The sequence below is a fragment of the Gorilla gorilla genome, chromosome 6 (genome assembly GCF_029281585.2).
Source record: "Gorilla gorilla gorilla isolate KB3781 chromosome 6, NHGRI_mGorGor1-v2.1_pri, whole genome shotgun sequence".
NCBI lineage: Eukaryota > Metazoa > Chordata > Mammalia > Primates > Hominidae > Gorilla > Gorilla gorilla.
The window spans coordinates 144,266,339-144,285,135 of NC_073230.2; the positions used below are offsets into that span (position 1 = coordinate 144,266,339).

At 48.0% G+C, this 18,797-nt stretch overlaps 2 protein-coding genes across 9 annotated transcripts in view; one reads left to right on the forward strand and one right to left on the reverse strand.

The window, feature by feature from the left end:
* Positions 1-9,591, reverse strand: part of CYREN (cell cycle regulator of NHEJ) — a 78,940-nt gene extending 69,349 nt beyond the window's left edge. The window contains exons 1-4 of one of the 8 annotated variants that reach the window (XM_019030693.3): positions 7,652-7,746; positions 5,685-6,058; positions 4,736-4,811; positions 2,784-3,875 (exon numbers count right to left, since the gene is read on the reverse strand). In XM_019030693.3, coding sequence (XP_018886238.1) covers positions 3,615-3,875; positions 4,736-4,811; positions 5,685-5,920 — 573 coding nt within the window. In that variant the 5' untranslated portion in view covers positions 5,921-6,058; positions 7,652-7,746 and the 3' untranslated portion in view covers positions 2,784-3,614. The other 7 variants (XM_019030692.3, XM_019030695.3, XM_063708785.1 and 4 more) reach the window with 7 other exon arrangements.
* TMEM140 (transmembrane protein 140) lies at positions 1,356-6,093 on the forward strand. Its single transcript, XM_019030691.4, has one exon. It carries the CDS (start codon positions 1,356-1,358, stop codon positions 2,001-2,003), a length of 648 nt encoding a protein of 215 aa, XP_018886236.2. The 3' UTR covers positions 2,004-6,093.
* Positions 9,592-18,797: the final 9,206 nt, after the last annotated feature.

Genomic DNA, 18,797 nt, shown 5'->3' on the forward strand with positions numbered 1-18,797 from the left:
TAAAAGATATTTCTACCCTTGATCCAATGATTGCACTTATAGGTAGATCACCTGAGAAAAATCAGATTCCAAACACGATTCACACAGCATCTTCACTTATAATGGTGAAAAGTGGAAACAATTTGTCTAGTAATAGTGTAACGGATGATTCCACATGAACTATTGCACAGCCATTGATCATGTTTTTGAAGAATATTTAACAGCTTTGAAAAATGTTTACTAAATCTAGTGAAAAAACATTACATTCAACATCATGATTATGTAAAAATACATCAGTACAGGAAGAAAATATTGGTAGAATATTAACAGTGGTTTTATGTGTATGATGGGATAAAAGGTTATCTTTTTTATTATTATTTTTAAAATATCTTCTGGCCAGGCATGGTGGCTCATGCCTGTAATCCTAGCACTTTGGGAGGCCAAGGTGGGTGGATCATTTGAGGTCAGGAGTTCAAGACCAGCCTGGCCAACATGGTGAAACCCATCTCTACCAAAAATACAAAAATTAGCCAGGCATGGTGGCGGGCGCCTGTAGTCCCAGCTACTCGGGAGGCTGAGGCAGGAGACTTGCTTGACCCCAGGAGGCAGAGGTTGCAGTGAGCCAAGATCACACCACTGCACTCCAGCCTGGGTGACAGAGCGAGGCTCCATCTCAAAAACAAACAAACAAACAAAAACGTCTAAGTTTTCTATAATTCATACTACCATTGTCAGGAAAAAAATTGTATTAGTTTTTAAAGTAATGAGTATATGATGGGATTTCATCACCAGGTGACGTCTTGACCCAGTAATGAGTTCCCAGAGCACAGCAGGTAAAATCAGAGTGGGTGTGTCAGTGGTCCTCGACCCAGGCTCACCTTCGAATGAGCTGCAGAGCTTCAGAAACACACCAGTGCCCAGCCCTAAGCACATAAGTTGAGCTCTGATTGATCTGTGGCCCAGCAATGGGTAGTTCTTACAGCTCCCCAGGTGGTTGTCTTGGCAGCTGTGGTGAAAACCAATAGCTTCCTCTACCTTCAGGTCTCCATTAAGGGTGGGCCTTGCCCTTCACCTCAGTCAAAACCCACCTTCAAAAAAGATCTGAGAAATCCCCTCACTAATGTTTCCAATGGCTTGTTGTATTTGGACTGGAGCAAAGCCTTTGGCTAAAGAGCACTTCACTCAGTTTAAGATGTTTCACACTTTCAAAGCTGCTTGGGAGAGACTTTTCCTCCTGACCTCAAATCAGAGGGCAGCTATTGACTTATTTGCAAATAGGTCCTGGCAGGAGGTTACCTCAGACTTCTGGTCCTTGGTGGAGGGCAGGGTAGGAGGGAAACTTGCCATGAGTTTGTAAGAAATGCCAAAGGGAGAACATGAGCTTGTCTGGACAAGGGAACAAGCGAGGGAGAGATGGACTGACTGCTGTGACTTCCCCGCAGGTCCCCCCGCAGAGGGCAGTAGAGATGGCCGGCCCAAGGCCTCGGTGGCGTGACCAGCTGCTGTTCATGAGCATCATAGTCCTCGTGGTTGTGGTCATCTGCCTGATGTTATACGCCCTTCTCTGGGAGGCTGGCAACCTCACTGACCTGCCCAACCTGAGAATCGGCTTCTACAACTTCTGCCTGTGGAATGAGGACACCAGCACCCTACAGTGTCACCAGTTCCCTGAGCTGGAAGCCCTGGGGGTGCCTCGGGTTGGCCTGGCCCTGGCCAGGCTTGGCGTGTATGGGGCCCTGATCCTCACCCTCTTTGCCCCCCAGCCTCTCCTCCTAGCCCGGTGCAACACTGATGAGAGAGCGTGGCGGCTGGCAGTGGGCTTCCTGGCTGTGTCCTCTGTGCTGCTGGCCGGTGGCCTGGGCCTCTTCCTCTCCTATGTGTGGAAGTGGGTCAGGCTCTCCCTCCCAGGGCCTGGGTTTCTAGCTCTGGGCAGCGCCCAGGCCTTACTCATCCTCTTGCTTATAGCCATGGCTGTGTTCCCTCTGAGGGCTGAGAGGGCTGAGAGCAAGCTTGAGAGCTGCTAAAGGCTTATGTGATTGCAAGGGTTCAGTTCCAACCATGGTCAGAGGTGGCACACCTGCTCAGCCATCTCATTTTATAGCTAACGCTGATCTCCAGCTCCAGCGATGGAACCCACTACAGAGGAGGTGGGGCCCCCGTGTCAAAGAGGCCGAGGGGCAGCAAGGGCAGCCAGGGCACCTGCGGCTTCTTAGTATAAGACTGTCTGTCCTTCAGGACTTCCAAGGCTCCCAAAGACTCCCTAAACCACACAGCTCATTGTCACACCAATTCCTGCTTTAATTAATGGATCTGAGCAAATCTTCCTCTAGCTTCAGGAGGGTGGGGAGGGAGTGATTGCTGTCATGGGGCCAGACTTCCAGGCTGATTTGCCAAATGCCAAAATGAAACCTAGCAAAGAACTTACGGCAACAAATGAGGACATTAAAAGAGTGAGCACCTCAGTGTCCCTGGGGGCATGGTTAAGGAGCTTCCACTCAGCCCACCATGGTGAGTGGGCTGCCATAAGCCATCACTGGAACTCCAACCCCAGAGGTCCAGGAGTGATCTCTGAGTGACTCAACAAAGGCAGGACACATGGGGTACAAAGACAAGGCTTGACTGCTTCAAAGCTTCCCTGGACCTGAAGCCAGACAGGGCAGAGGCGTCCGCTGACAAATCACTCCCATGATGAGACGCTGGAGGACTCCAAATCCTCGCTGTGAAGAGGACTGGACGGTTGCGCACATACAAACGCTGCCACCCTCCACTTCCCAACCCAGAACTTGGAAAGACATTAGCACAACTTACGCATTGGGGAATTGTGTGTATTTTCCAGCACTTGTGTATTGGAAAACCTGTGTGGCAGTGATTTATTCATATTTTCCTGTCCAAAGCCACACTGAAAACAGAGGCAGAAACATGTACTCTGGTGTGATCTCTTGTCCTCAGTGTCTCTTCTGGGCTCCTGTCCCTCTTGCTTTATAGCTAGCTGCCCGGGGACCAAGGTACAGGTGAAAGCAAGGTAGCAGCTTGCGGGAGGAGGCCTGTCTGGCTTACCAGTCTATACACTGTGGCCTCAACCTCCCAGACAGGGCAGAGAACTGTGGGCAGCTCGTTTGCTTTCTAGGCTGGCTGGAGAGGTGGGAGCTCATTGATAGACTCATGATGGAAACTATTTTTGAAACAGGCTTCCTCCTTCAGGAGAGATCATGCGGACTAAACTGTAGCAATTCCAGTGCACCTGGCAGTGATCCTTTTCTTTGCAAAGTACTGTCTCTTTGGTTCCAGTAAGTTGGACCACCACATGACATCGTTTTCCCTGGAACCTGGTCACTGACTAACACAGACAATTGGGATTCCAGAGCCTCAAGAGCCGGGAGAGGGCACAGTACATACAGAGGGAGTCGAATGGGATCTCATTTTGAGTCCTGCCTTCCGCACACTCAGAACGGCAGCCCCAAGGCCTGGAGTGTCCAGGGGCTTCTGGCCTGAGGTGAATCTGCCAGGCCCAAGAAGGCACAAAGGTAGGAGCACAGAGAGCCCCATTCCCACAGGCAGGCGGCCCAGCAGCACCAGTGGAAGCTCAGCTGTCCTCCAGCTGCTCTCGGCAGACAGTTCAGTGCACAGTTTACGCCCTAGCTGAAAAAGATCTCCCGGACGTATTTCAGCACATCCTCTTCCTCCTCCTCCTCAGGGCTCCTGCTACAGGCAGAGCTGGAACCCCCCGGCCTCTGGGAAGGGCTGAGGCCTGGAGCCAGTGCCTGTTTCCCACTGTCCTCTTCCTCACTGCTGCTCCCAGAACTTGTGTGAGGTGACACGGAGCCGGGAGGGGAGTGCTCTGGGTTATCAGCCCCCGCCAGGGCCGGCTGCTCGCAGGCCTTTTCCTGTTTGCGGCTCTGTGGAGTACGGGAAAACGCAGGCTCAACGTACGTGTTTTATTTCTCTAACATGCTGATCTGTCAGTAACGCAGGATGCATCTAGAAGCAACTACAAAGCCAATGTGACCAGGCCAGGCAATGTGCCCATATCCTGAGCACCCACCCTCTCTTCACCCCACTCCTTCCCCTGACCCCCTCTTCACAGCTCTTGAAGAAACCAGAACCCACTCAGGAGAGAAGCAAGCAAAGGCATAAGGATTAGCTGAGGGGAAAGGAAAAAGAAATGGAAGAAACATGTCTAGAAAGGCCGGTGACAGAACCCAGGATACAAAACCTTGGTGTGGGCCCATGCCTTAGCACTAGGAAAAGTCCCACACCACAGGGTTATTGCAAGGCTAAAATGACATAACGCATGCTTTCAAGGCACCTGGTAAACTGTAGAATGCTGTGCAACTCTGAGGCACTGCAATTATTACTGCAGGAAGCCAGGAAGCTCAGCATCCTCTGCTCAGGAGAGGGGCAATGGCTAAGAAGTCATCTACCCAACTGGGAACCTTTCCGAGAACACAAACAGGTAAACGCTTCCTGTCCCATCCACATACACACCAGCGCACAGTCACGCTCTCCCTAATAGACACACGCCCTCCCTAACACACGCATGCCCTCCCAGGCTTCTAGCCTCAAAGACACCCCACGAGCGCACACCCACATGGGGAGAGGCCTGGGCAGCATGGCCGAGATAAGAGCAAGGGAAGTGGCAGGAGGAAGAAGAGGTAGCCTACGGCAGAGGGCGTCTCTCTTACTGACGGTGACCAAGGGTCTAGCTTCTACCCATGCAGAGTTTCTGGTCATGAGTAAGAGGCTTGTCTGACTTTACCTCAATCAGGATTCCCAGAGCAACATCGACTATCTCGGCCTCATTCATGCAGTACACAGTCCTTGTCACAGGGAGTCTGAAAAAAAGACATGCAAGGCACAGATGACACAGACTCTCAAGTCTCATAAGGGCAAAGACAACAGGAGAAGCAGGGCCTCTTCCCCCTGCCTTCCTACCACGCAGGAGGTACCAGCACCTCTGAGCTGAGGAGCTTTCTCTGACACGGACACAATTTCCTCAGCCTTGCAGCCCAGTGACTGGCACAGGGCTTCATGGAGGCAACACCGGGGTGCCTCCCACCCTCCACCAACTGCCCTACAAGGATCTGGAAGTAGGGAAGGATGGCCGCCTCTGAAACACACACGTGGATGCAAGAGGAAGGGAACCTCGGGCTCAGGCTGTACTGAGAGGAACCTGAAAGCAGGACCAGACTTAGGGAAAGATGGCAGCAGTCACAAGGGAAGGCTGTCAGTCAGGAAACCTTACAGGAGGAGGAGCCAGAGAGGGGAACACCGAGTGCTGGGGCCCCGCCCACTTCACAGTGCAGCCTGGAGACTCACCCCCACCCCCCTCCCCGCAATTACCGTCATTCAACTCACTCACTCCCCAGCTCCTTAGCTCTTGCTGGCCCTGCAGCTGCTGCTCATCTGTCCATCCCTAAAGGTCTGTCCACAGGGGCAGGCACCACTCAGAACAGACCCTTCCACTGATCTTGCCCATCTGATGTTACCATGTTTGTTGTAAAGGAAGAGACTGGCATTCTGGACAACTGGCATCAGAGATTGGCTGACATGGAGAACCCACTCTGTGTGTGCTGAAGGCAGGGCACTCACCAGTGCAGAGGCAGAAGTGGGAGACTGTCCTCAGGGTTAACCCGCTTTGCCTCCCACCCACAGCCCCTCCACCTTCTAAAAGCTCAAGAGATGATCAGACTGAAACACCCGCCCACCTTGCTGTTCTGCCTAGGCTGGAAGACCTGGCCCAGGTCATGGAGGCCCCTGCTCCACTTGCCAGATTCGCAGGAGTCTTCTGACCAGAGGTGTCGCACCTTGCTGCTGCCACTGGCACTGCTGCCATTCTCATCCTCTTGGGGGCCTTCATTGGTGCCACATTCTTTGTAGCCACCTGGGCTGTCAGCCATGAGGGAAGGACCCTCGTTTTAGTCTCGGATTGTAAGGTTTCCATCTCTGTACCCTCTCACGAAGAAGAGTCAGGGCCCAAGCTTAATGACCTGTTTTTTAATTCAGGAAGGTAAATCTCGTTCTCTCGTCACACCCGGAATTACAGGTCCATTTGTCCTCAGTGGGAGTTGATCTTTGATTCCTACAAAGAACAATAAAGTCCAGTGAATTCCAGTACCTCCAGCCATCAGGCACAGTTACTGGTCGGTGCAGGGCAGGCCAGAAGTGACCAAGGCCCAAGAGACTCAGACGGCCATTCACAGGCATCAGGCAGGTGTGATTGTGGGCAGGACAGCAGCTCAGGAGAGAGCCCTCTGACCTCCCCAAAGCTGGTGCCCCCCACAGGCAGCCAAAGCCAACCAGAGATACCTCCTGCAGCCTCTGTGCTGACTGACTCAGCACAGGAGGAAAGGAAGGAGGCGGAGGCCCCTAATGTTCCTTCTCATTACCACCCCAAATGCCACTGTCCTCTGGGTGCCCAGCCCATTCAATCCCTAAAATACCTCTTAATGGCCTCTCCCTCATCTGGCCAACTCGATTTCTCCACTCTTCTATGGTGGCTCAGTTACATGAAACTGAGGGCATTTTATTTCACAATAAAGTCTCATTGGCCAACACGCCGCCCTTAAGCTAAAGATACTTCTGATTGGTCAAACTTGAAGCAGCAATAGGGGCCCGGAGGCATAACTGTGCCAGTCTGTAGATTCTGAAGCCCACGCCAGCCTCTGATCTAGTTTGGCCTCTCTTTTCCCTATCCCAATTGTTCTGCCTCCACTCAGCACTCCTGGAGCTCAGTCCTCACCCAGAGAGATGGAGTTGTGACTCAGAGGGCCTAGGTCTCTACCTTCCACTTAGGAATCAAGCCAGAAGCTCCTGAAGCGGAGGTTTCCCCAAAAAAAGAGTAGTCAGCGATAGTCCTCTCTGAATCATAATTTGATAATGTATTGCTCATCCAGATGGCTGTTTACAATTTAAGAAAAAATATTACCAGGCCCTCCTCCTAACCTGCCCAGCCATGGGGCACACCTTTGCCAATGCACCTTCATTTCTGTCAAAACTCAGTGATATTAGTGACTCCTACCCCCTAAGGCGCCTCCCAAGCGCAGTGCTGCAGTCTGTGCGGACAAATTTAGTTCACCCTGGGGTACCTATTAAGTACATTTCGCAAACGAGGAACTGAGACTTAGTTAACTTGCAGAAGATCACAGAAAAGTTTGAAATCAGCTGGTTGGATTCGCAGCCAGGTCCTGCAGACTCCAGACCCCGCGCCTCCCCGCCCTGCTTCTGGGCCCCAAGAGCAGGCCGCAGCAACTTCCAGAAGCCGGGTCTCTGGGGCACCGCGCTCGCGGACCGACCTCAGACAGTCCCATCCCAGCCGCTCCCTGCCTGGGCAGAATGGGGGCCCCACGGGAACGCGATGTGCTTCCAGTTCACAGCCCGCCCTCCCTCTGCGGGCCGGTACCCGCCGCTGGCGGCGCCGACCTGTGGGAGGCCCAGAGGGCCGGTGAGTGCGGAGGGGAAGGCGCGGGCGAAGCACCGCAGGGGCCTCGCTGACCCCGCCGCACGCCGGACAGGGCTGCAACGGCTCCTTCCGACCCGAGCGGCCGCGCGCTCCTCCGGCCGGCTACTGGCTTCCCTGCTCTCAGGTTCCAGTCTCCGGCTCTCGTGCCCCTTCTTAGCTTCCAGAGCGGAGCCGGGAGGCAAATCCCAAGCGGTTGCGGGACCCACGCCTCACCCGGAACTTTAAGCCCTGCCGTCTCGCCTGGCGCCCAAACTCTGCGGACCTCCACTAGCCGCCCGCCTCTTCCGGCCCCGCGCGCTCCGGGGTCCCGCGCGCTCCCGGCCCCGGGACACTTCCGGTCTTGGGGAGCTCCCGGCCCCCTCGCAGTCCCGGCGCCCGGGACACTTCCGGCTCCCGGCAGCTGCCTCAGTCGGAGGTCCGCGGGCGCCCCATGCTGGCAGTGCTAACGCCCCCGGCTGGCATCCGGTTGGCTGCGCGCTGGGAACGCCAGCGAGGCAGCGCCACCGGCTTGAGGAGGGTGAAAGTGCCAATTCTCGGCCCCTGAAGTTAGTGGAAGGGAACGGGCATGTTTTGGAAAGGCCCGCCGGGAATTCCCTCAGAAACCAGGCGAAGCTCCCTGCTGGGCCAGGCCCCCCTCGTGTGCTTGAGGAGGATGGGAGCCCGGCCTCGGTTTGTTATCCTAATTAAGTGGAAAATTAAGAAAATAATAGAATAATAGCATAAGTACTAATAGTAAAATTATAGTAAGAGAAATAACAGTAGCTAGAATGGAATGAATTGCTGTATTAACCAAGGCTAAAAAGAATTTCAGCCCTCCGAAAGTTAAAGTGAGGGAAGAGAGAGACCCTCTCATATTGTTTTATACTCAGTACCTGTTTTTAAAAAAAAAAAAAAAAAAGGAAGTGAAATCAAAGACAGGCAGCCCAGCGCCAGGCCCAAAACTGGACCTGGGCCTGCCTGGCCTAAACCTAGTAGTTGAAAATCAACTCATGACTTAGAAACCGATGTTATTCATAGATTCCAGACATTCTATAGAAAAACATTGTGAAACTCCCTGCCCCGTTCTGTTTCTCTCTGACCGTCGGTGCGTGCAGCCCCTGTCACGTACCCCTTGCTCGCTCAAATCAATCACCACCCTTTCATGTGAACTCTTTAGTGTTGTGAGCTCTTAAAAGGGACAGAAATTGTGCACTCCGGGAGCTCGGATTTTAAGGCAGTAGCTTGCCAATGCTCCCAGCTGAATAAAGCCCTTCCTTCTACAGCTTGGTGTCTGAGAGGTTTTGTCTGTGGCTTGTCCTGCTACAGTCCTTGGTTCCCTGACCGGGAAGCGAGGTGACTGACGGACGGCTGAGGCAGCCCCTTAGGCGGCTTAAGCCCTGTGGAGCCCTGTGGAGCGTCCCTGAAGAGGACTCCGGCCAGCCTGAGTGACGCGATCCAAAGAGCGCTCCCAGGTAGGAAATGGCCCCGGTGGAACGCCTTGCCAGAGCAGCGCATAGCAGGCTCCCGAGAAGGATTAACACTGGCTGAACACCGGGAAGGAACTGGCACTTGAAGTCCGGACATCTGAAGCTTGTCAAGACTAATCTTTGGAACTTGCCCCACTCCACGTGAGTGGAAGCATGGCCTGATCACCCACGGTGTGCCTGTATTGACATCTTTGTTCTGGTTTTGACTTGGCTTGACTTGGCAAGACTAGTCTTTGGAACTTGCCCCACTCCACGTGAGTGGAAGTGTGGCCTGATCACCCACGGTGTGCCTGTATTGGCACCTTTGTTCTGGTTTTGACTTGGCTTGACTTGGTAAGACTAGTCTTTGGAACTTGCCCCACTCCAGGAAGCGTGGCCTGATCACCCACGGTGTGCCTGTATTGGCACTTTTGTTCTGGTTTTGACTTGGCTTGACTTGGTAAGACTAGTCTTTGGAACTTGCCCCACTCCATCTGAGTGGAAACGTGGCCTGATCACCCACAGCATGCCTGCATGGGCACTCTTGTTCTGGTTTTGACTTGACTTGAATTGCTGGATACTTTGGTTTTGGTTTTGACTTGGCTTGAATTTTTTGGTACTCGGATTTTGAATTTCGTGATTTTGGTTTGGTATAAACAGTAAAAGTGTGTGTGCCCTCTTTACCTGTTCTTTGTCTTGTGGTATGTGTGGTGTGAGCGTGGTATTTTGTCTGGAAAAAAAAAAAAAAATGGGTCAGGTGCAAAGTAAGCCCACCCCACTGGGACCTATGTTAAAAAAAATTTTTTTCAAGAGAATTTAAAGGAGATTACGGTGTTAGTATGACACCAGGAAAACTTAGAACTTTGTGTGAAATAGCACAATGCTAGCATTGTGTGCTAGCATTAGAGGTAGGTTGGCCACCAGAAGGAAGCCTGGACAGGTCCCTTGTTTCAAAGGTATGGCACAAGGTAACCTGTAAGCCAAAGCACCCAGACTGGTTTCCGTACATAGACAGTTACAGCTGGTTTTAGACCCCCTTTCCCCCACCACAGTAGTTAAGAGAACAGCAGCATAAGCGGCTGGCAGAGGCAAGGAAAGACCAGCAAAGAGAAAAAGAGGCCATCTGTACCAATTCTAAGAGTTTAGACTAAACAAGTTCTTATTAATAGCAAAGGATAATTGAAATCTCAAACTTAGAAGGTTTTCAACAAAAGTGAAGTTTGCTAAAAGTTAACAGTGTAACATGTATTACAGTAACTTCTAATCTTGTGGCCTTAGTCTAGTCCAAAGACATAAAGAAAGTTCGCTTTTTTAAAAAGGAAAGAAAAGGGCGGAGGCAGAATTTATATTAAAAAAAAGTTGTATGGTAAATTCTTGTCCTGAAATAAATTAACTGGTTGTTTAAAGAAAAAAAAGTTTGTTAATAAGTCAAAAAAATTGAGACGTTAAAAAATTGTCTGCGAAAGTCGTAAGAGAAAAAAGTTATAAAAAAAATTTTTATGCAAAAAATGTTGTATAATTTAAAAGTAATGAGGCCTCCTGAGTACTATTTTAAAAAAAAAGCAGTTCATGTGCAAGATGTATAAGAAAAGTAAAATATACCTTTGGTAAAAAAAAAATTATAAAGGGGCATAAAAATGTGGATTTTTACCTACATTAAAAGGTTAAAAATATTATTGTTTTAAAAGTTTAAGCAAGTTTTAAAACGTTAATTATAAAAAAAATTCTGTGTGTAAACATATTAGCTAAGGTTAAAAAGGTATCTAATTTTTCTGTGAACTGGACATTAAAGTAAAAATGCAACAGGTTTTTCTTAAAGCATCAACCTGCTCTTTAACAAACATTATAAAAGGTTAAAGAGTCTATAAAATCTTACCTTATGGTCAAACATAAAAAATTGGATAAATATGTCTACAAGGTTTTATTACAATTACGTTTACCATTAATAACACACTAATATAAAGGTAAATTTTAGCTTATCTGGTATAAAAGTCATACAGGAAGCATTATTAAATATAAAATAGTGTTTAGCTTTCTTTTGTCTAAAAACTAATAAAAATTGGTGCTAAAGGAAGCATTCATTTTACTAGAGGATCATAAAAGTTAAAGACTTAAACTTTGGCAATTAAGACAGCATACCAAGATGCAAATGCCTGGTTGAAATGGATCAAATATTCCATCTGCAGGTTAAACAAAAGCAATTAGTATGCTTGTGCACATGGCAGGCCAGAGGCCCTGATTGTCCCCCTTCCACTAAGGTGGTCCTCCAGTTGGCCAGGCATGGGCTGCATGGTAGCTCTTTTCCAGGATTCTATAGCCTGGAGTAATAAGTCATGCCAAGCTCTCTCTGCTGTATCCCAAAGTCCCTGCAGGTCAGCCCCCGAGGGCCATCCAGCTTCCATCTCCCAACACTAAGTTCACTGCGTGTCTCTCATGGCAGGGAGGAGACTTAGCATTCCTTGGAGACCTGAAGGGATGCAGTGAGCTTAAGAATTCTCAAGAGCTTATCAATCAGTCAGCCCTTGTTCATCCCAAAGCGGATGTGTGGTGGTATTGTGGTAGACCTTTACTGGGCACTCTGCCGAGTAACTAGAGTGGCACTTATACTTTAGTCCATTTGGCTATCCCTTTCACCCTGACATTTCATCAACAAGAGGAAAAAATAATAATAAGAAGAAGACATCATAAAGCGAGAAAAGCCCCTTATAGGTCTTTCAACTCTCACATCTATTTAGATGCAATTGAAGCCCTGCAAGGAGTCCCAGATCAATTTAAAGCTTGAAATCAAATAGTTACAGGATTTAAGTCAATATTTTGGTAGATGACAGTCAATAAAAATGTAGATTAGATAAACTACATCTATTACAACCAACAGCAACGAGCTTTTCATGAGTTAAAAAGAAAAACTCATGTCGGCCCCAGCCCTGAGGCTACCTGACCTGACAAAACTCTTTACGCTCTGTGTGTCAGAAAGAAAAAAAATGGCAGTTAGAGTTTTAACCCAGACTGTAGGGCCCTGGCCAAGGCCAGTGGCCTATCTCTCAAAACAACTAGATGGGGTTTCCAAAGGCTGGCCCCCATGTCCAAGGGCCCTGGTAGCAACAGCCCTGTCACAAGAAGCAGATAAGCTAACTCTTACACAAAACCTAAACATAAACTCCCCCCATGCTGTGGTGATTTTAATAAATACCAAAGGACACCATGCTAGATGAATGCTAGACTAACTAGATGCCAAAGCTAGCTCTGTGAAAATCCTCACATAACCATTGACGTTTGCACACCCTAAACCCTGCCACCTTCCTCCTGGTATCAGAGAGCCCAGTTAACCATAACTGTGTAGAAGTATTGGACTCAGTTTATTCTAGTAGGCCCAACCACCGAGACCACCCTTAAACATCAGTAGGCTGGGAGCTGTACGTGGATGGGAGCAGCTTCGCCAACCCCTGCAAAGTGACTCTGAAGAAGACGACAAGCCCTGCTCCAGTCACACCTGGAAGCTGACTGGTCCACGCACAGCCGAAACATGAGGAAACTCATCGCAGACTCATTTTCCTTAAAATTTGGACTTGAACGGTAAGGACTTCAACTGACCTTCCTCAGACTGAGAACTGTTTCCAGTATATACATCAAGTCACTAAGGTAGGACAAAAGATTGCTACAGTCCTATTATTTTATGGTTATTATAAGTGTACCAGGACTCTAAAAGAAACTTGTTTGTATAATGCTATTCTATCCAAGGCATGTAGCCCAGGAAATAACCAACCTGATGCATGTTATGACCCATTTTAAGCCTCCCATGATCACAGTTTTTAAAATAAAATTAAGGACTGGTCCTTTTCTAGGTGACACAAGTAAGGTAATAGCTAAAACAGAAGAAAGAGGGGTCCCCAAAAATGTAACCTTAAAATTTGACGCTTGTGCCGCTATTAATAGTAAACAGCATGGGATAGAATGCGGTTCTCTAGATTGAGAAAAAAGTTACACAGCAGAAAATAAGTACATCTGTCAAAAATCATATTTATGTGAGATGTGTCAGTACTGGTCTTGTGTCATTTAGGCTACTTGGAAAGAAGATAAAAAAATATCCTGTTTGGCTCCAAAAAGGAAAGGCAGCCCCTCCTGCACAAGTGGGAGCTGTGATCCTTTAGAATTGATAATCACAAACCCCTCAGACTCAAAGTGGAATAAAGGAAAATATGTAACATTAGGCATTGACAGAAAAAGACTGACCTCCTAAACTGGAAACAGCTTACACCCTCCTACACAGAGAAGCCCCAGGCCCTCATAGACTTCAGGCAGTCCATCTTTCTGACTTATAACCCTACCTGGCCTGATTGTCAGCAGCTACTTTTAATATTGTTCAATACAGAAGAGCGCAGGAGAATTACTCAGGCAGCTTTACAGTGGTTAGAAAGCAATGAGCCTGAAGGCACAAATGATGTTAAGCGGTATGCACAGAAGAGGTTCCCAGAAGCAGATCCAAATTGGGATCCAAACCAGGCAGGAGAATTACAAAACCTGCATAGGTATCGGGAGGCACCCCTTAATGGAATAAAGGCCAGAAGGAAAAAGGCAACGAATTTGGGAGAGGTCTCAGAGGTACGCCAAAAGGCTGATTAGAGTCCCAGTGAATTTTATGAAAGACTCTGTGAAGCATACCAGCTTTTTACATCGTTTGATCCGGAGGATGTAGGGAATCAATGCATGGTTAATGTGGCATTTGTGGGCCAGGCACAAGGTGACATTAGACAGAAGCTTCAGAAGTTGGAAGGTTTTGAGGCTATGAATATTACCCAGCTCATTCAAGTAGCTACTAAGGTGTTTGTTAATCCAGAGGAGGAAGCCAAGAAAGAGGCAAAGCACAAAGCCAAGGAAAAGGCTGATTTGTTGGCTGCTGCTCTGGTTGAGAGACTGGTTTTGTGAGAGGACGCGGACGTGGTCATGGTCACAGTAGAGGACAAGCTAGGCCAGGGTTTGAAGGCCAGCCTAGGCTTGAGAGGGATCAGTGTGCAAGAATGCAAACAGAAAGGGCATTGGAAGGTTGAATGTCCAGAAAGAGAAAAGGAAGAAAGTAGCAGCCAGGGACCTGATGCCCGCCCAAGGCCTGCAGCCACTAGCCGTTGTTCTAAAGCTGGATGCCGATCTGGTCGGCTTAGCAGGAGTTGAGGAATATAAGGACTGAGACAGACTGGGCTCCATCTCTCTAGGCCTCCAGGAGCCCCTGGTCTCTATGAAAGTGGGAGGCCAAAAGATGGACTTTATTGTGCCCCTGTTAGGGAGAGACTTGCTTCAGAAACTACAAGCACAAATTTCTTTCAGGCCAGAAGGAAACATGACTCCGGATCTAAGCTGACCAAAAGCTATAATGTTAACTCTTACCCTCCACGAGACTGAGGAATGGAGGCTATATGTAAAAGAGGTATACAGGCTGTCTGAATTTATGGACAGAATATTTGACAAACTAGTCACTGAAATACCTGAGGTGTGGGCAGAAGACAGTCCTCCAGGATTGGTCATAAACCGGGCACCAGTGGTAGTAGAGTTAGTTCCAGGTGCAACTCCCGTGCGTATTCCCCAGTACCAGGTGTCTACAGAGGCAGTGCGAGGAATGACCAAGCACATAAATCAGCTATTAGAACATGGGATCATAAAGAAATGCAAGTCACCCTGGAATACTCTACTCTTAACCAGTGCAAAAACCGTCTGGTAGGTTCAGGCCTGTGCAAGACCTACGGGACATAAATAAAGTTACTGTTACCTTACATGCGGTGTTGCCCAACCCATATACAATGACGAACCACATTCCTGCTCATGCTGCCTGGTTTTCCTGTTTGGACTTAAAAAGATGCCTTTTTCTGCCTCAGGCTAGCTCCAATGAGTCAGCCTATTTTTGCATTCCAATGGGGAGGAACACAATTCACCTGGACCAGGCTCCCACAAGGGTTCAAAAACTCCCCCACTATCTTCGAAGAGGCACTAGCATCAGACCTCAAGGCTTTTGTCCCACCAAATGACAAGTGTGTATTGTTACAATACACTGGCGATCTTTTGTTTGCGGCACCTACCGAGGAAGATTGCTTCCAGGGCACCAAAGATCTCCTTCGCCTTCTATGGAAGGCAGGTTACAAGATGTCTCAGGAAAAAGCTCAGGTCTGTGCAAAAAGAGTAAGATATCTAGGTTTCCTAGTAGCCCAAGGGCAGTGTGAACTCGGCAGTGGGCAGAAGGAAGCCATATGTGCACTCCCCACTCCTGTCACCCGGCGACAAGTAAGGGAGTTTTTAGGGGCAGCAGGCTTTTGCTGTACTTCAGTGCCAAACTTTTCACTCATGGCAAAGCCATTGTATGAAGCCACAAAGTGGGGGAGAAAAAGAGCCCCTCCTCTGGGGTAATGAGCAGGAGAAGGCCTTTAATGAGATCAAAAAGGCCTTAAGCCAAGCTCGAGCCCTGGGATTGCCAGACCTGACTAAGCCTTTCTTTTTCTACGTCCATGAAAGAAAAGGAATGACTACAGGAGTTTTAGTTCAAACAGTAGGATCATGGTATTGACCAGTAGCCTATTTATCAAAGCGGTTAGACCTTGTGGCCCTGGGGTGGCCCCCCTGCTTAAAAGCGTTAGCTGCCATTGCCATGCTGGCAGAAAATGCTGGAAGCTGACACTAGGAAAAAAGCTAATAATACGGGCGCCACACAGAGTGATCACCTTAATGGAGCAAAGAGGATATATCACTGGCTATCTAATCCAAGAATGTTAAGATATCAGGGGCTCTTATGTGGAAATCCATAAGTAACTTTAAAAACCGCGAATACCCTCGACCCAGCTACCCTGTTGCCTGTAGAAATGCCGAAGTTGCAAGGCCGGTTTCCCCAACGCTATTGCGTAGACGTAGATGAGGTGTTCTCAAGCCGGAAAGACTTAAGAGACCAACCCTTTAAGGACCCAGACGCTGAATATTTCACAGAGGGAAGCAGGTTTATATCAGAAGGGGTCTGCCGAGCCGGGTACGCAGGGTGACTCTAAATTCAGTAGCCAAGGCACAGGCCCTCCCTACCAGGACCTCAGCACAAAAAGCAGAATTAATAGCTCTAAATAGAGCACTACTACTAGCCAAAAGAAGGACAGTTAACATCTATACTGATTCAAAGTATGCTTTTGCTACATTACATGCCCATGGAGCCATTTACAAAGAAAGGGGACTCTTAACTGCTAGAGGGAAAGAAATTAAAAATAAAGAAGAAATCTTACAACTCTTAGAAGCTATGTGGGCCCCAGACAAGGTGGCCGTTATTCGCTGTAAAGGACATCAGACAAGAGGCGGCATAGAAGCAAAAGGAAATAGGAAGGCAGACAGAGAAGCCAGACAAGCAGCTATGTCCAACTCAAGTACTAAAAAGAAAACCCCAACCCTGCTGCTTCTACTAGAACCTTCCTTACCTGAAACCCCAAGCTACTCTCCCAGTGAAAAAGCTTGGTTTGAACAAGAGAGCGGAAGTTACATACAAGGAGGCACGTGGAAGTTCTCAGATGGGAGGCTAGCTATTCCGGAAGCAACAGCCCCCCAATTTATGAAGCAGTTTCATCAGGGAACACACATGGGAAAGACTGCATTAGAAACTCTTGTAGGATGGCATTTCTATGTGCCGTGCCTTACTGCCATCACTCGAGCCGTTTGTGAGCAATGTTTAACCTGCGCCCAGAACAATCCATGGCAAGTGCCAACTCAGCCCCCAGGGATTCAAGAGACCGGAGCTACACCCTGTGAAAACTTGCTTGTGGACTTCACCGAACTGCCCCGAGCAGGGGGCTATCGGTACATGCTAGTGTTTGTTTGCACTTTCTCAGGGTGGGTCGAGGCATTCCCTACCAGGATAGAGAAAGCCCAAGAAGTAACCAGAGTGTTGCTAAAAGACATTATTCCTAGGTTTGGACTGCCTCTAACTTTAGGATCAGATAATGGCCCAGCATTCATGGCTGAAGTAGTTCAGCAGCTGTCGCAGCTGCTAAAGATGAAGTGGAAATTGCACATAGTCTACCGCCCACAGAGCTCAGGAAAGGTAGAATGGATGAACCAGACACTAAAACATCTGCTGAAGAAGTTTTGTCAAGAACCTCATCTTAGGTGGGATCAGGTCTTGCCCATGGCCTTTCTCCAAGTCAGGTGTACCCTTACCAAATTGACTGGGCTTTCACCCTGTGAAATTGTGTTCAGCCGACCACCCCCGATTATAAATCAGGTAAAAGGTGATCTGTGGGAACTAGGGGAACTAACTTTAAAAAGGCAAATGCAAGCTTTAGGATTAGCTATGCAAAAGATTCATGGCTGGGTACGAGAAAAATTGCCTATAAGCCTAACAGACCCAGTTCACCCCTTTACACCTGGGGACTTGGTTTGGGTTAAGAAATGGAACCCAACCACACTAGGGCCCATATGGGATGGGCCCACACTGTAATCTTGTCTACTCCCACTGCTGTTAAAGTTGCAGGTATCACACCTTGGATTCATCACAGTCGACTGAAGCCGGCTGTGCAGGACCAGTGAACCAGTCAACAAGACCAAGACCATCCAACATGACTAATCCTGTGGCAAAACCACGACACCACTGAGAAAGACAACCACCCTGCTCTGACCACTCTGGAGGCTGGTCAGTCTACGCACAACTGAAGCTTGAGAAGTCAAACCCTGCTCTAGTCACACACTGGAAGCTGACTAGTCTACGCATGGCCAAAGCTTGAGGAGTCTTCACTAGATAAGTAAATGTGGATAGAACTTATAAGCCTAGTAGTGATCTTAGTAATACTGATTATCTTATTATTATGTTACTGTTTTTGTTCAGGAAAAGGCCTATATTGGATCTGTGGAGCACAGGCATATCAGCAACTGCCAGCTAAATGGACAGGAGCATGTGTATTAGGAACAATCAAGCCATCCTTCTTTCTAGTTCCTCTAAAGCAAGGGGAACTCTTAGGATAACCAGTCTATAATGAGAATAAAAGAACTAAAAGGAGCATGATCTCAAAAATAAATGTAAATATCAAAAAAGACATAGACATAGGAGACTAGAAAAATAATGAATGGCCTCCTGAAAAAATCATTAAATACTATGGGCCAGCTACCTAGGCACAAAATAGGTAATGGGGATACCACACCCCAATTTATATGCTCAACCGTATCACAAGGTTACAGGCTGTTCTTGAAATAATAACCTATGAAACATCAAGAGCTTTAGATTTACTAGCTGTACAAGCTACACAGATGAGAAATGCCATATATCAAAACAGGCTGGCACTAGATTACCTCCTAGCCTCAGAAGAAGGAGTATGTGGGAAGTTTAATCTAACAAACTGCTGTTTAGACATAGACAATAGGTGAGCTGTCATGGAAATTACTGCCAGGATGTGGAAGTTAGCCCATGTTCCAGTTCAAACCTGGTCAGGTTGGTCTCCAGATTCTCTCTTTGAAGGATGGTTTTCAACCTTTAGTGGGTTCAAAATCTTAATAGGTGGGTTCCTGCTTATCACAGGTGCCTGCCTAATTCTCCCTTGTCTCCTACCTCTTCTCATCAGAAGTGTTCAGTCAACTATAGAGGCAGTCGTGGCCAAATACACTACTACTCAAATAATGGCATTGACTAAGTATTGCCCCAAGAAGAATATGTACCGACTCAAGAAAAAATAAACAATTGTGGTGCTATTAACCAACATTTATATAGAGCACCAAAGGGGGGAATAAAGTGGAAAATTAAAATAATAGGATAATAGCATAAGTAATAATAGTAAAATTATAGTAAGAGAAATAATAGTTCATAGAATGAATTGCTGTACCAACCAAGGCTAAAAAGAATTTAAGTAGCCCCCCTGAAGTTAGAGTTAAAGAAGGATATTAACTGCCAGTCCCAAGAAACATTAACCATATCT